The 17,886-nt window shown below is 39.3% G+C and overlaps 1 protein-coding gene across 9 annotated transcripts in view; it reads right to left on the reverse strand.

Moving 5' to 3' along the window:
* FOXJ3 (forkhead box J3) overlaps window positions 1–17,886 on the reverse strand; it is a 148,930-nt gene that overhangs the window by 11,688 nt on the left and 119,356 nt on the right. For all 9 annotated transcript variants that reach the window (XM_027059498.2, XM_053212440.1, XM_015063145.3 and 6 more), the window contains 4 exons: window positions 15,893–16,067; window positions 11,585–12,001; window positions 7,740–7,841; window positions 6,924–7,115 (listed from right to left, as the gene is read on the reverse strand). In XM_027059498.2, the coding sequence (XP_026915299.1) occupies window positions 6,924–7,115; window positions 7,740–7,841; window positions 11,585–12,001; window positions 15,893–16,067 (886 nt within the window). The remainder of the gene's footprint in view (window positions 1–6,923; window positions 7,116–7,739; window positions 7,842–11,584; window positions 12,002–15,892; window positions 16,068–17,886) is intronic.

Consider the following 17,886-nt stretch of genomic DNA (forward strand, 5'->3'; position numbering starts at 1 on the left):
CTGAAAGAAATTCAAGACGACATAAATTAAATGAAAACATATCTCATGTTCACAGACTGGAAGACAATACTGTTAAGATGTCAATACTATCCAAAGTGATCTACAGAGTCAATGCAATCTGTATCAAAAATCCATTTTTTCTTTTTGGCAAAAACAGAAAATCCCATCCTAAAATGTATAGGGAATCTCAAGAGACCCTGAAGAGCCAAAACTATCTTGAACAACAAAGCTGGCAGACTCACACTTCCTGATTTCAAAACTTACTACAAAAACATAGTAGCTGAAATAATGTGGTGCTGGCATAAAGACAAATATAGTAAGAACACTGAAATAGAACACAGAACCCAGGAACGAACTCTTGTGTATATAGTCAAATGATTTTTTTTCAAGTTTGTGTATTTATTTTGAGAGGGGTGGGGAAGGGGCAGAGGGAGAGGGAGAGAAAATCCTAAGCAGGCCCTGTGCTGTCAGTGTGGGGCCCAACGTGGGGCTTGAACCCATGAACCATGAGATCACGACCTGAGCTGAAACCAAGAGTCAGACGCCCAACTGACTGAGCCACCCAGGAGCCCCTGGTCAAATGATTTTTGACAAAGGTGTCAAAACCTTTCTATGGGGAAAGGACAGTCTTTTCAGCTAGGAAAAGCCTGGATATACATACGCAAAAGCAGGAAACTGGACTCTTATCTGACAGCATATACAAAAATTAACTCAAAATGGGTCAAAGACTTAAATGCAAGACCTAAACCATAAAATTCTTAGATGAAAACATAGGGAAAGAGCTACATAACATTGGATTTGGCAATGATTTCTTGGATAGGATACCAAAGTCACAGGCAACAAAAAACAGATGAGCTGGACTCCATGAAAAATTTAAAAACTGTGCATCAAAAGATACTATCAACACAGTAAAAAAAGAAAACAAAATAATAAAGGAAAATATCTGCAAATCATGTACCTGACAAAGGGTTAATAACCAGAAATATCAAGAAATACTACTAACAAAAACTACTAAAAATTCAGCAACAAAACAAAAACACAACCCAATTAAAAAATGGACAAAGGACTTGAATAGACAGTTCTCCAAAGAAGATCCAAAAATGGCCAATAAGCAGATGAAAAGCTGCTCAGTATCACTAATTATCAAGGAATGCAAATCAAAACTACAATGAGATACCACCTCACAGGCAATAACTATTTTTTTTAAAAAGAAAGAGAAAAAAAACCCAGAAAATAACAAATGTTGGCGACGCAGAAAAACTGGAACCCTTGTACACTGTTAGTGGGATTGTAAAATGGTATAGCCACTGTGAAAAACAATATGGTGGTTCCTCAAAAAAATGAAACAGGGAAGCTTGCTAAGAGGGTTCTCGGTGAAAAGCCTGGCTCGGCTTTTGGCAGACCGACCGACTGGAAGAGAGCTATTTGCTGATAACCCTGCTGCTAACCATAGTCAAGCAGTAACTTGGATTACTTCCGCAACCCAGGGTGGAGCTCCCGCCAGTGCTAGACCCTGAGCTTGGCACAGTGGGGATCTCTGAAGACCTAAAGTAGGATAGATCTGCGTGTGAATGAGTGGAAATCATATGTATTTCAGAAGTGGTTTTTGTTCCAGAAGTCCATTCAGGTCACAATCTCTACTGCAGAGACTTTGAGCGATATCTTTCCTCACTCCTCTTTGCTTCTTCAACCTGAGGATGAGATGTTTTTGCAATCCAGGCCTATCTCAAAAAACAAGAAAAATCCCAAATACAAAATCTAACAGCACACCTAAAGGAAATAGAAGCAGAACAGCAAAGACACCCCAAGCCCAGCAGAAGAGAAATAATAAAGATCAGAGCAGAAATAAACAATATAGAATCTAAAAAAACTGTAGAGCATATCAATGAAACCAAGAGTTGGTTTTGTGAAAAAATAAACAAAATTGATAAACCTCTAGCCAGACTTCTCAAAAAGAAAAGGGAGATGACCCAAATAGATAAAATCATGAATGAAAATGGAATTATTACAACCAACCCCTCAGAAATACAAGTAATTATCAGAGAATACTATGAAAAATTATATGCCAACAAATTGGACAACCTGGAAGAAATGGACAAATTCCTAAACACCCACTCACTTCCAAAACTCAAACAGGAAGAAATAGAAAACTTGAACAGACCCATAACCAGCAAAGAAATTTAATCAGTTATCAAAAATCTCCCAACAAATAAGAGTCCAGGACCAGATGGCTTCCCTGGGGAATTCTACCAGACATTTAAAGCAGAGATAATACTTATCCTTATCAAGCTGTTCCAAAAAATAGAAGGAAGGAAAACTTCCAGACTCATTCTATGAAGCCAGCACTACTTTGATTCCTAAACCAGACAGAGACCCAGCAAAAAAAAGAGAACTACAGGCCAATATCCCTGATGAATATGGATGCAAAAATTCTCAATAAGATACTAATGAATCTAATTCAACAGCATATAAAAAGAATTATTCACCATGATCAAATGGGATTCATTCCTGGGCTGCAGGGCTGGTTCAACATTCGCAAATCAATCAATGTGATACATTAATAAAAGAAAAGAAAAGAACCATATGATTCTGTCAATCAATGCAGAAAAAGCATTTGACAAAATTCAGCATTCTTAATAAAAACCCTCAAGAAAGTTGGGATAGAAGGAACATACTTAAACATCATAAAAGCCATTTATCAAAAGCCCACAGCTAATATCATCCTCAATGGGGAAAAACTGAGAGCTTTCCCCCTGAGATCAGGAACACAACAGGGATGTCCACTCTCACCGCTGTTGTTTAACATAGTGTTGGAAGTTCTAGCATCAATGATCAGACAACAAAAGGAAATCAAAGGCATCAAAATTGGCAAAGATGAAGTCAAGCTCTCACTTTTTGCAGATGACATGTATACATGGAAAACCCGACAGACTCCACCAAAAGTCTGCTAGAACTGATACATGAATTCAGCAAAGTTGCAGGATACAAAGTTAATGTACAGAAATCAGTTGCATTCTTATACACTAACAATGAAGCAACAGAAAGACAAATAAAGAAACTGATCCCATTCACAACTGCACCAAGAATCATAAAATACCTAGGAATAAATCTAACCAAAGATGTAAAAGATCTGTATGCTGAAAACTATAGAAAGCTTATGAAGGAAATTGAAGAAGATACAAAGAAATGGAAAAACATTCCATTCATGGATTGGAAGAATAGTTAAAATGTCAATACTACCCAAAGCTATCTACACATTCAATGCAATCCCCATCAAAATTTCACCAGCATTCTTCTCGAAGCTAGAACAAGCAATCCTAAAATTTGTATGGAACCACAAAAGACCCCGAATAGCCCAAGTGATATTGAAGAAGAAGACCAAAGCAGGAGGCATCACAATCCCAGACTTTAGCATCTACTACAAAGCTGTAATCATCAAGACAGCATGGTATTGACACAAAAACAGACACATAGACCAATGGAATGGAATAGAGACTCCAGAACTGGACCCACAAAAGTATCGCCAACCAATCTTTGACAAAACAGGAAAGAATATCCAATGTAAAAAAGACAGTCTCTTTAACAAATGGTGCTGGGAGAACGGACAGCAACATGCAGAAGGTTGAAACTAGACCACTTTCTCACACCATTCACAAAAATAAACTCAAAATAGATAAAGGACCTGAATGTGAGACAGGAAACCATCAAAACCCTAGAGGAGAAAGCAGGAAAAAACCTCTCTGACCTCAGCTGCAGCAATTTCTTACTTGACACATCTCCAAAGGCAAGGGAATTAAAAGCAAAAATGAACTATTGGGACCTCATCAACATAAAAAGCTTCTGCACTGCAAAGGAAACAATCAACAAAACTAAAAGGCAACCAACGGAATGGGAGAAAATATTTGCAAATGACGTATCAGACAAAGGGCTAGTATCCAAAATCTGTAAAGAACTCACCAAACTCCACACCCGAAACACAAATAATCCAGTGAAGAAATGGGCAGAAAACATGAATAGACACTTCTCTAAAGAAGACATCTAGATGGCCAACAGGCACATGAAAAGATGCTCAACGTCACTCCTCATGAGGGAAATACAAATCAAAACCACACTTAGATACCACCTCACACTGGTCAGAGTGACTAAAATGAACAAATCAGGAGATTATAGATGCTGGTGAGGATGTGGAGAAATGGGAACCCTCTTGCATTGTTGGTGGGAATGGTGCAGCCACTCTGGAAAACAGTGTGGAGGTTCCTCAAAAAACTGAAAATAGATCTACCCTATGACCCAGCAATAGCACTGCTAGGAATTACCCAAGGGATACAGGAGTGCTGATGTATAGGGACACTTGTACCCCAATGTTTATAGCAGCACTTTCAACAATAGCCAAATGATGGAAAGAGTCTAAATGTCTATCACCTGATGAATGGATAAAGAAAAATTGTGGTTTACATACACAATGGAATACTACTTGGCAATGAGAAAGAATGAAATATGACCTTTTGTAGCAACACGGTTGGAACCAGAGTGTTATGCTAAGTGAAATAAGTCATACATAGAAAGAACATATGTTTTCACTCTTACATGGATCCTGAGAAACTTAACAGAAGACCATGGCGGAGGGGAAGGGAAAAAAAAAGTTAGAGAGGGAGAGAGCCAAACCATAAGAGACTCTTAAAAACTGAGAATAGGGGCGCCTGGGTGGCTCAGTCGGTTGGGCGTCCGACTTCAGCTCAGGTCACGATCTCGCGGTCCGTGAGTTCGAGCCCTGCGTCGGGCTCTGGGCTGATGGCTCAGAGCCTGGAGCCTGCTTCAGATTCCGTGTCTCCCTCTCTCTCTGCCCCTCCCCTGTTCATGCTCTGTCTCTCTCTGTCTCAAAAATAAACGTTAAAAAAAAAATTTAAAAACTGAGAATAAACTGAGGGTTGATGGGGGGGTGGGAGGGAGGGGAAGGTGGGTGATGGGCATTGAGGAGGGCACCTGTTGGAATGAGCACTGGGTGTTGTATGGAAACCAATTCGACAATAAATTTCATATTTTAAAAAAAAGAAAAGAAAAGAAACAGAATTACCACAAGATCCAGCAATTCCAGATATGGATATACACCCAAAAGAACTGAAAGCCAGGCCTTGAAAAAATATCAGTACACTCAGGTTCACAGCAACATTATTCACAACAGCTAAAACATGAAAGCATCCTAAGTGTTCATCAACAGATGAGTGGATAAGCAAATGTGGTATACACATACAGTGCAGTAGTACACAGCCATAAAAAGGAAGGAAATTCTAACATGTGCCACAACATGGATGAAGAGATGCGAAGTGAAATAAGCCAGTCACAAAAAGACAAATACTGTTTCACTTACATGAAGTACTTAGTCAAAAATCAGAAACAGAAAGTAGAATAGTGGCTTCCAGGGCCTTGGCAGGGGGTTGAAGGATGGTTGGAATGTGGGGCGGGGGGGGGGGGGGGATTTGTTTAATAAGTACAGAATATCATCCACTTTACAAGATGAAAAGAGTTATGGAGATGGATGGTGGGGACAGTTGCACGTTATGAATATATTTAACGCCACTAAACTATAAATTTAAGGATGACTGGGATGGTGAATTTTACAATAAAAAATGTTTTTCATAGAGTATATATCAGGAAGATACCAAAAAGGAAGTGACAGAGAAAGACACAGAGAGGAAGGAGCTAAAGAGTTATCAAAAAATGAAGCTTAGTTGTCAGGCACATAGAGGGCACTCAACAAATTCAGGTATATGGCAAGCACTGAATGAGGTTCTTGGATATAATTTATGAAATGAGTAAGTCATCAAAATCAAATAGCCACTGAGTGTTTCACGTTAGGTAAGCTATTCAAGTGGAAGAAGCACAGATGATGGAAGATTTCTATCAAAAGACACATAAATAAAGATTTCAGGAAAAGAAAGATCTGGGAATCTTGAGAATATGTGAAGACCAAATATGTGAAATTTGCTAGGATAATGGTTGAAGAAAGCCACTTAGGATAGAAAAGAAAGGACTTTTGGCGACACCTGGATGCCTCAGTCAGTTAAGCATCCAACTCCTGGTTTCAGCTCAGGTCATAGTCTCACGGTTTGGTAAGTTCAAGTCCTGCACTGGGCTTTGTGCAGACAGCACACAGTCTGCTTCGGATTCTCTCTCTCTCTCCCTCTCTCTGCCCCTCCCCCACTCATGCTGTCTCTGTCTCTCTCAAAATAAGTAAATAAAATAAAAAGAGAGAACTTTTTAAAAATGCATCAAATATAAAACCAAAATAACAAACAGAAAGTCAACTTAAGAGATAAAAGGTGGAAAGAAATTAAAATGAAGAAAGAACTTGGATATTAAACACCTACAGAACAGAAACTTGAGAAAAGAGAAGGCATTGTAATCAGAGATGGCTACAAAGGTAACGAGAAAAGTAAGAAAGCGAGATGAAAACTACAGAGCACAAATTTTGAGTCAAGAGTAAAATACTGAGACTATTTACCATTATGTGCTCTTCAAGTAAACTTTGAAATTTACATCTTAACATTCTTAGAAGATATATAAAACTAGACATGCTGATTTTCTTTGCAAGTCTATACACATTTAAACTGATATAACTTCATAACTATATTCTTATAAAAATGTATCTAAAACATTTAATTCTTGTTGAGAACTTAAAAGATCACAAAGGAAAGTCAATTGTAAACAAAAGAATCATAGAAATCATGACAGAAAAATATAGTCTCTTTATCTCAATTTTTCTAAAATATACCTTAAATACTTTGAATTCATTTCATTTCTTAAAAATAAAAAGATGCAAACAGATCACTGTCACCATTAATATACCAAGTAACATACCAAGTTACCTCACTTACTGAATTTCACACAAATAGAGAAAATCGAGAAGCTAATTAAATCCATACCTGTTCCAATGTGTTGGGAAGGTTTTGCTGGATGCATGGCACCATGACAGACATTTTGCTGAACATTACTCTGTGAGTGGATAAGGCCAGTTTGTGTAAAGAATTGGTTAAGAGAAGAACAGAGATCAGCAAACTGAACCTGATCCAAAGACCAGTTCTTGAGATCTGCCTGTCTCATACTCTCCATCAAACCTATGAGAAAAGCATTAGAAATACAGTTAGCATAGTTTGTTCTACAAATATCCCAATGAAAATAACAAGACACAATTTTTTTTAGCCCTCAAGATTTCTACTGGTAGTGATTTTCCCATGCAGTGCAAAATGACATTTAAAAATTATTCAAAGCCTAATTATTCTAAATGTGGCCAAACTTCTTTCAGAACTCTTGTCTGACCCTCTGCTATATCAACTGACTAAAAGACTTAATTATGAATTTTGCAGAATTTTTAAGCACACTCCAACTGCAAAAGAAACACTAGATAAGAAGATATCTGGGGCGCCTGGGTGGCTCAGTCGGTTAAGTGGCCGACTTCGGCTCAGGCCATGATCTCGCGGTCCATGAGTTCGAGCCCCGCGTCGGGCTCTGTGCTGACAACTCAGAGCCTGGAGCCTGCTTCAGGTTCTGTGTCTCCCTCTCTCTCTCTGGCCCTCCCCCGTTCATGCTCTGTCTCTCTCTGTCTCAAAAATAAATGTTAAAAAAAAAAATTAAAAAAAAAAAAAAGAAGACATCTATTTCTACCACAACGAAACTTGTATCTATGAGAGAAAACAGGATCATGTGTATTTGGTTATATGTCAAAAAGACCCAATACTCACCTTGGAACTGTGAAAGGTCTACATCTGACCAATTAACACTGCTGGCAATTCGACAACTTTCTTTTAGCATATCAAGTGTTGCATACCAATCATTCGAAACACCTATAAAAATAATATTGACAACACTGTAAGTCTTGAATAGTGAGTGTGAAGTATAGGGTAGGGGAAGATAATGAGCTGGGCTTATTCCTGACACTGGCAGATTCCTATCCAGTTTTACAAATGGATTTGCACACATTAATATCATGTATTGCTGGGGGCAGTCATCTCTATGAAACAGGAAGAGGGGTCTTATTCCTCTTCGTTCCATAAATAAAAAGAAAATGAACCCAGAGAGATGGCATAACTTAGCAACGTCACCATGATGAATCCAAAACTTGAACCTGGTGCTTCTAAGCTCTAGTCTGACAGCTCACAAATAGCCCTATCACCTTAAAATGTCAAACTTGATTAGTGCTCTTTACATTTGTACAGTACAAATGAATGGCCAGGCACTACAAGTCATATAAATCAATAATACATCTGCCCTCACCACTATATGAAGTTCATTTTCCTGTCTTGTTATGACATTAAGAGATATGTTCTTTGTAACTCAGAGGTAGGTTCCCATTTAGAAGCAACACAGTATAACTCAGAGCACTGACTTAAGTGACTTAAGGGAGGTAAATGAGATTGTATAGCAAGTAGACAAATTTCTTACAAGGCAACCTTAGGAGAGAGAAATGTCTTAATACAGTCCTCCTGGCAAAGTAGCAAAAGAAAGGGTGGAGACCTCTCTAAGAAATGCTGATGAAGCCAAACCAGGGCATTTCTAGTCAGGAACAGTGCGCTCTGATGTGACATCATCAGGAGGGTTAAGACTCCACAGTCTGTATGTCAGCAAAGTGATCACTACTCAGGGGCATGGGGCAAGAACTACCCTCAATGAGACAGTACTGAGTAGAGGAAGAAAATCCTCCCTTCAGTGACTGCTGCACGAATTATTCTGTTATCAGAATCATCCCTGGATGGATAAAGGTAAGAACTAGTAAAAAGGAATTTTTTTGCCGTAACACGGATAACTCTCTATCAACTACTGGTTACTTGGTTTACAAAAATCTGCCAATTATGGACTTTTGTTTCAAATAAACAATGAACCAGAGACAACGTGACTCTGCCCTTAGGCAACTCTTAATTTAGCGAGAAATTTGTTGGGGAAAAATAATGCCCTGAGGCACAAACATTCAAGTCCATCAGACTTTCAAGTCCATAACCTATAATAAATGCTGACTTGGCAACACAAAGCAATCTCTGCAAGAGAGTGGCTAGGCAAACAAACTCTATAAATCAGTAAATGGTTACTGATTTTAGTCCTTTTGGAATTACTGGTGTTACAATCTTTGAAGTCCTGACAAGCCACAATATAAATTCCAATTCTACCACTTATTAGCTCTGATCTCAAGCAAACTACTTAATTTTTTTGAGTTACACTTTCCTATCTACTAAATGTGGTAATTCATACTTGAATTGGGAAGATAATATGAGATGATGTATCTAAATTGCCTACCACATAGTGGGAACTCAAACAACTATTAGTTTCTTCCATTCCTTCCCTATTTAAGACAACCTGCTTAGCCTCATCTTATAAATGACAAATTTTTAATTCAAAGAGATTATTATCACAGCCAAAATGATTATTCCTAACAGCTCCAGGTGAACAGCTACTTTCCTTCTCCTGCAAGCAACTGCTGATATAATAACAGGTGACTAAGACCACATGATGGAGTGTTTTCAGCTGTAATAGTACTTTTTTCTGACCTAGCAATCATTAGATTTAATAGAAAGAAAGACCAGAGCATCAGACTTCTACTGATATCAAATCTCTACAATCATTAGTCAATCCTTAAAATCATATTAAAAACGAGGTGCCTGGGTGGCTCAGTTGAACATTTGACTCTTGATTTCACCTCAGGGTATGATCCCAGGGTCATGGAATCAAGCCCCCCATCAGGCTCCATGCTGGGTGTAGAGCCTGGTTAAGATTTTCATTCTCTTCCCATCCCTCACTCTCTGCCCTTTTCCCCCACTAGCGCTCTCTAAAATAAAATACAATAATTTTTTTAAAGTGTCTTTAAAAAATCATACTAAGAACAAGCTTAACTTTCTGAAGAGTGCACTGACATTAAAAGGTAGGCAAGTGTAAGTGAAGAAAGTCAGAGAAGTCAAATATCATTAAGATCTCACTTATATGTGGAATCTGAAGACACAGAACAAACAGGTTGGGGGTGCCAAATGGGTGAAGAGGAGTGGGAGATACAGGCTTCTAATTTTATGACACAAGTCACAGGTATGAAAGGTACAGCGTAAGAAATACAGTCAGTGGTAGGTATTTTAACAGCATTGTATAGTGACAGATGGTAGCTATACTTGTGGACAGAGCATAACATGTAGAGTTGTTGAATCACTGTGTTGTACATCTAAAACTAATGTAACATGGCGCATGAATTACAAGTTCAATAAAAAAAATTTTTTTAAAGGTGGGCAATAGTGACTAACACTAACAGTTACAAAAGAGGCCTATATTTATACTTTTTTTTCTAGGCATAAACTTAAAAATAATTTTAAGGTGTTTTAGGAGATCTTCCATCAAGGAAAGAACTATACCCAATTTTCAACTTTATTCTAGAACCTACTTAGTTATTAACTGGGAAAACAAAATAAATTATGAAAAGAAACTTACTAAGTTTCAAGTACTCTGATATGCATTTCTGTACCTTAATTCTCCCCCCCCCCACAATTACATTTTTTCTACTTTGTAAAAAAGGAAACCATTTCAGAAAAACTTAAGCTTTATAGCAAAGTCAGAATATAAGAGACAGTATACACTATCTAAAGGTTACTTCCCCCTCAACAGATTTTTAATTGCCTGAAATAATGATCAATTTCTAATTGGTAAGAACTAGCACTGGCCAGCACTTAGAAATTGTCCCTCCAGGATAAAAATCTCATCAGTGATTTAGATGGTAAGTGGGCAGCCAGGCAAGCTGAGGGAAGGATCTGTACTCTGGCACAGCTCCAAAGGGCCCCAATCACCTTGTAGTCTATGTCTGTGGCACCCCTTGGGAGTGCTGCAGTACAGAGAGATGCCTGGTCTATAAGCAATGTCAATTAAGCATGTCACCAGAAACTATCAAGACCTATCTTAAGAGCAATAGATTTTTTAAAAATGAGAATGTGAAGAATGTCTTCTTCCTTTGCAATCTATCTTTCTAAAATGAGATACTTGGCAGGAATAAGCGAAGAAAGGAAGAGTGGGAACACTCTCTGAATACTTAAAGGCTAGGTACCTGACGAGGCATTTCCTATTTGTATTCTCAATGCAACCCTCATAACACCACCATATATCAGGGTACTTTAGTTCCATATTTATAGATGAGAAAATAATAAGACTAAGAGAAATACACGAAAGATCATAAGAGCCATAGTGAGGACTCAAATACACGTTTTTCTGACACAAATCTATACTCTTTCTTCTATACCACACTGAATCACAATAGATTGTAGACAGACTATGCATCCCATTCTTCTTTCAAATGATCACAAAAACACTTATTTTCCAGAAGGACAAACAAGAGTTAAAACCAAAACCTACAAGGTTACTGAGTCTGCCTATGATGTGATGATAAATTTTAATCACAAAAATCTGATACAATGTATGGATTCAGTGAGTTACAACTACAGGATTACAGCAAGGAAACACAAAAGGAGAAGAGAGAAGTTTTGGTAGTAAATATATATAAGCCCCAGATAACAAACATATCCTAATTCACAGTTAGCCAAACACAAGTCAGGAGACACCAACTTACCAGAATTACAGGATACCTGTTGTGGGGGTGGCGGCGCCTGATGTGTTAACGGCTGATGTTGATGGTTCGGATGGTGCTGTACGTGTTGATGTGGAGAGGGGTGCTGGGGGTGAGGGGGTTGGAGCTGGCTATGTTGCTGCGGGTGCGATGCCGGGTGCTGGGGACGCTGTGGATGCTGTGGTAAACCATGTGGTCGATGGGATGGGTGTGGAGACGGCTGTGTATGCATCTGGGAGTGAGGCAGTGAGACCTGTGCGACTGAATTACTGCCCGTGGTGCTGAGGCCACTGCCATGATTGTTGGACAGGTTGCTCTGGTTGCTGTGGGGATGAGAGCTCACTGTGTTGCTAGGAGAGTGCTGATATGGACACGAGGTGTGGGACTGCTGGGAAGATTCGGAAGGGATGGTCATCAAACCTAGACATAGTCAGAGAAGCAAGAGCATTCAGGGTCAGATTTCAGTTGTTATTTTGTGGCAGATGTTTACAAAATAAACAGACGTTTACAGAGCAGAGGTACACATCCTCAGGAAACAATGCCAGTTCGGTTTAAAAAGTGTTGATGGAACATCCACTGAACACCAGACTCTGGAATCACTGAGAAGAGTTAAGAAACACCAGGCTCTGCCCTCAAGTAGCCCACGGCCTAGAAGAAGGACAGACACTCAAGGAGGTTATGTCCAATAACGTAAGTACTAAGGCAGAAGTATACAGAAGGCACACAGGAATGCTGCCTCTTGCCTATTCAGTTAGTAAAGGGCTGGGATATGGAAAAGCTGTCCTTAAAAAGGCAGTATCTGAGGGGCGCCTGGGTGGCTCCATTGGTTAAGCATCCGACTTCAGCTCAGGTCATGATCCCACGGTTCATGGGTCCAAGCCCCGCATCGGGCTCTGTGCTGACAGGTCAGAGCCTGGAGCCTGCTTTGGATTCTGTGTCTCCTTCTCTCTCTGCCCCTCCCCCATGTGTGCTCTGTCTCTGTCTCTGTCTCTCAAGACTAAATAAATGCAAAAAAATTTTTTTTTTCCCTTAAAAAGGCAGTATCTGAGACAAAGTCTTGAAAGACTGAGTAAATGTTAGGGGAAAAGTGGGAAAGGTGTTGGGTTACATCCAGGATGGTTCTCTACAGGCCTGAAGACCAAAGGCTTTGACAGAGGTGGAGAGGAAAATAAGGCCCTGTTATTTCTGAACTCTTTGACTACTCCAAAAACTCTTAAGTCAAAGGCAGCCAGAATTCTTAAAACTAAGAGAAACAAAACAGCCACCTCCACTGCTTCTTCATTTGGCTTATGGAGTATTCTTGAGACATGTACACTTTAGGGACTAAGACTGCATAATTTACAGCACCGGAAAATAAGGATTCAAGTCTCTGTACTGCCATCTGCACGCTTGGTAACTTTGAAAAGTTATTAACCTCTGCAAGCCACCATTACCTCACTTATAGATGGGTATGATGTATCTATTTCACAGAATCATGAGGATTTAATGCCATGGTGCAAGTGCAGGGTGCAGATGAGCTCAGTAAATGTTAGCTGCTATGATGATAATGATGATTAGACCAGAAGCACCTAATGTTAAAAATAATGTACTTTTGGTTTGCAGGTAGACATTCATTTTAAGAAATCTTACTCCAATATTTTGTTCTACATGACTACGCTACTTTCAGATCCCAGAGGATGGCACATAACACATTTTACTGAACCAAACACAAGAAAAATTTTATTAAGTGAAAAATAAAATCTTGAAGCGTAGTGCCAGTCAGTAAAAGAACCAAACCTTTTAAACAAAAGTGATATTATTCTCATACTCCCCATTAATAGTAAAATTACATTAGAGGCACCTGGGTGGCTCAGTCGGTTAAGCATCCGACTCTCAATTCATCTCAGGTCATGACCTCACGGTTCATGGGTTCGAGCCCTGCAGTGTGTTCTGTGCTGACAGTGGGGAGCCTGCTTGGGATTCTCTCTCTCTCCTTCTCTCTCTGCCCCTCCCCTGCTCTTTCTCTCTCTCAAAAAATAAACTAAATTTTTTTTTAATAGCAAAATTGCATTAGAGTACATTGTAAGATAACCTCAAAACCTAATAAATTAAGATTTTATACACGGAAGAGTTAAGTTCTTGCCTTGGCCCTGGAAAGAACTGTTATTTACAGGGAATCTACAAGGTTATTACAGTCACATAAAAGAAAGCAGTTACTTCATTATCTATTTCCAATAACATCTTACCATTTTAAAAGGGAACCCAGATATGATCTATTCCATTTTCAATCCCAAATTGTTTTAAAAACAAAAATTTAGTGTGATGAAATATCATTAGGGGTTTCAGAAATTCTTGCCATTGCTATTTCAAAGCCAGTATTTCTCTCTCTTTTTTTAATGTTTATTTATTTTTGAGAGAGACAGATAGAGTGTGAGCAGGGGAGGAACAGAGAGAGAGACACATCATCTGAAGCAGGCTCCAGGCTCCGAGCTGTCAGCACAGAGCCTGACGCAGGGCAAAGCCAGTATTTTTCTAATATGATCACCACAGCTGGATCTGCTAGCAAAATCTTGTATTAGTCCCTTTTGCACTTTTCTGGAAAGAAAATTTAAAAGAAAACTTGAGAAAAATACATGAATCTTACCTTAACCAGAAAAACCAACTTCCTGTACAAGTTACTGATATTCATTGATGCATATAACTAACTTTCATAGTATCTGACAATGATAATCATTAAAATGTAAACTATAAACACAGGGATTTTTGTCTATTTTATTCACTGCTGTGAACAGGTACACTCTCTGAGTTGGGGCAGAAACAATTTGTCAAACGAAGCAATTAGGAAGTACTTTAATAGTAGAGTTCCCAACAATTTCTAGTATTTTATGGAGGAAGGACAATGCAACATCTTGATCCTATCACATGACTCTGACTAAAATTAAACCAGCAGCTAAAGGAAAGTAACACATAACAGAACAATCTAGCATTTGACTGAGATGCCAACAGAGCATCTCAACCAAAATCACTTTTATTGCTAAAATAGGATTTAAGTGTGTTGTATAAAATGGTGATCCTATAGTGTTCACTTATAAGTGCCACACATTAAATTACAGACTTGGTGCTACCATATTCCAACAGCTATCTCTTTGCTAATAACGGTACAGAAAGGCAAGGCACATCTATTCCTGTAGTGCAACATTTACCACTCAAACACTTCACATGCCAGACGCTAATTAACCATGGCAGCCTCCCCCACAGGGCACAGATGCAGTGTCAGAACTCTTCACACAGCACTCCTCCAGGACACCACTAGGAAGTGAAGTAAGTATGCAAGATGAAATTGATCTGCATTCTTGTGCTATTATATAAATACACACAGGGCACAGTAAAGGCACAAAGAATATTCAGTTTGATCATGATGATACTGTTCAACCATTAAAGAAATGTAACAGCTGCTATGTGAAAATAAGCCTTAAAAAGATTTTTCAATAAAAATTTCCTTTACAACAATATCATATGACTTCACTCATATGAGGACTTTAAGATACAAAACAGACGAACAGGGGCACCTGGGTGGCTCAGTCGGTTAAGCGGCCGACTTCGGCTCAGGCCATGATCTCGTAGTCCGTGAGTTTGAGCCCCATGTCGGGCTCTGTGCTGACAGCTCAGAGCCTGGAGCCTGTTTCAGATTCTGTGTCTCCCTCTCTCTGACCCTCCCCCGTTCATGCTCTGTCTCTCTCGGTCTCAAAAATAAATAAACATTAAAAAAAAAAATTTTTTTTTCAAAACAGATGAACGTAAAGGAAGGGAAGCAAAAATAATTAAAAAACAGGGAGGGGGACAAAACATAAGAGACTCTTAAATATGGAGAACAAACAGAGGGGTTGTGTGGGGGGGATGGACTAAATGGGTAGGGGCATTAAGGAATCTACTCCTGGGGGCGCCTGCGTGGCTCAGTCGGTTAATCGTCCGACTTCAGCTCAGGTCATGATCTCACGGTTTGTGAGTTTGAGCCCCACACTGAGCTCTGTGCTGACAGCTCGGAGCCTGGAGCCTGCTTCGGATTCTGTGTCTCCCTCTCTCTCTGCCCCTCCCCCACTCATGCTCTGTCTCTCTCTCAAAAATAAACATTAGGAAAAAAAAAAAAAGGAATCTACTCCTGAAATCACTGTTGCACTATATGCTAACTTGGATGTAAATTTAAAAAATAAATTAAATTTTTAAAAAACTTTACAAAAAAGGTATTTAAAAAAGTCCACCTGAAACTAATAGGATATGTATGTCAATTACACTTCAATAAAACAACCCCCACCCCCAAGAAAACAAACTCACCTTGTTGACTAAGTGACTGCTCAAAAACTGACTTATAAAGGCTCCGAAATGAGGCACTGAGATCTTCAAAATTATACTCTGAGAAAAGTAGTTGTTTGTCTCGTTCGGGAAGGTTGTACTGTGGCTGCTGTTGAGGAGTTAATGACTGAGAGACCGGTTCTGGATGGTTTGTCACCTAACGTTAAAAGAAAATACCACTCATTTAGTAGCTCTATACATCAGAATTGGTTTGTTACATACAATACAGGAATGAAACTATTTGAATATTGCCCCTGTCTTTGGCTTTCCCATTCTCTGTTAAGTTGGGTACACATAAAGGACAAGACCACAAAATTGTTAACTGGGATTTTAAAGAACCACAGAAATCTAACCCAACCACCACATCTCATAAAAGAGGGGAAAGAGTTCAAAGAAGTTCAATGACCTTCCCAAGATCACACTAATAAATGATGAGCCAGGCCTGGAACCCTTCCAGCTTCTGTAAAATCTTCATCTTGATTCTTCTGAAGCAATTTCGTCTCCAACTCCACTCTATTAGGGTATTACTAGCATTTCTCATTCATTTATTCAATTAATCTTTAAGTATTTAAACTCAAATACTGTGAGTCAGGTTGTATGGCACTGCCCAAAGCAGCAAGGAGCTTCAATACACCTAACTCTCCATTTCTAGAGAAAATTGTTTCAAATGAAACCAAGGGGAAATAAGAAACGAAAGGTAACAGGTAAAGAAGATTCTGAGAAAAACAAATACAGCCTGGCTTTGAGCTACGCAAAGAAAAAAAAAAAAAACGGCATAACTACCTAAAAAATAAGAGTTATCGTTGAAGGCAGCACAACTAGAAATAAAATAAAAAATGATCATCTGTATCTCTTAAAGATTTTATCAAGGGGTGGTACTGGCACTGACACATTGGCAACATTACACATCTCTACACAGGCCATGGAGGCAAGGCTCGATGGCAGGATGACCTAAGCTGTGGCGATTATCCTGGAACACGGAATGTGAGTGGTCTTATGAGGAGCAAGTTCTCATCCATTTCTCATCTGCCTTCCTATTTTGTGGGAGGCAGCCATGGGGCAGTTTCTCATCCCCCTCTCTACCTTGCAGGAAGTTGCCACGAGACAGTTTCTCATCTGCCTCCCTATTTCCGGCGAGGCAGGGGACTTCCTACTTTACCCTCTTAGGGTACAGCTGCAAGTTATACAGCTGCTTAGTTGCAGTATGGAATGTGTTCCTGCACTACAGTGACCCACCACTTGTGAAGTCTGTCACCTGGCTCCCCTAGTTTGGTATCATCCTGTGGGATGTGGAGAGCTGACACCATACTGATCTGGCTTATACATAAGTAGTTAACACTGTCCCAGTGCATCTGGGCTCACTGTGTCATTACAGGCTCAATCTATACACCTGTGACAAGCCCAACCAGCAGCTGGTGCTATACTATTGCTTAAGAAGTGTTTGATGACCACTTGGTGTCTTGTTAAGTCAAAAAGAGCAGTCTAGGGGCACCAGGTGGCCCAGTGAGTTAAGCATCCGACTCCTAATTTCACCTTAGGTCATGATCTCATGGGTCGTGAGTTGGAGCTCTGCATCCGGCTCTGCAAGGGCACTACGGAGCCTGCTTAGGTTTCTCTGTCTCCCTCCCTCTCTGTCCCTCCCCTGATTGCTCTCTATTTCTCTCTCTCAAAATAAATAAACATTAAAAAAATAAATAAATAAGAGTGGTCTACAATGTCTGGCTTTGCACAGCGAAGTTTAACCCTCCTACGTGTACACAGACAGGTTTGTTCTTTCTTCTGTCACCTAGATCTACAAATTTAATTTTTTCCTTTCCTTTTATTTTCTGATACCATACTCTGTGTTCTTTGATTCTGTTTGCTGTCAAGATTTCCTACATTCACATTATTTTAAAAGCAACTTAAAATCATCAAATCTTTGCTTAGTTTGCTTCAATGCGCCAACCAATCCTTTTATATCGTGATTTCATCATTAC

This window comes from Acinonyx jubatus, chromosome C1, assembly GCF_027475565.1.
Source record: "Acinonyx jubatus isolate Ajub_Pintada_27869175 chromosome C1, VMU_Ajub_asm_v1.0, whole genome shotgun sequence".
NCBI classification, from domain to species: Eukaryota; Metazoa; Chordata; class Mammalia; order Carnivora; family Felidae; genus Acinonyx; species Acinonyx jubatus.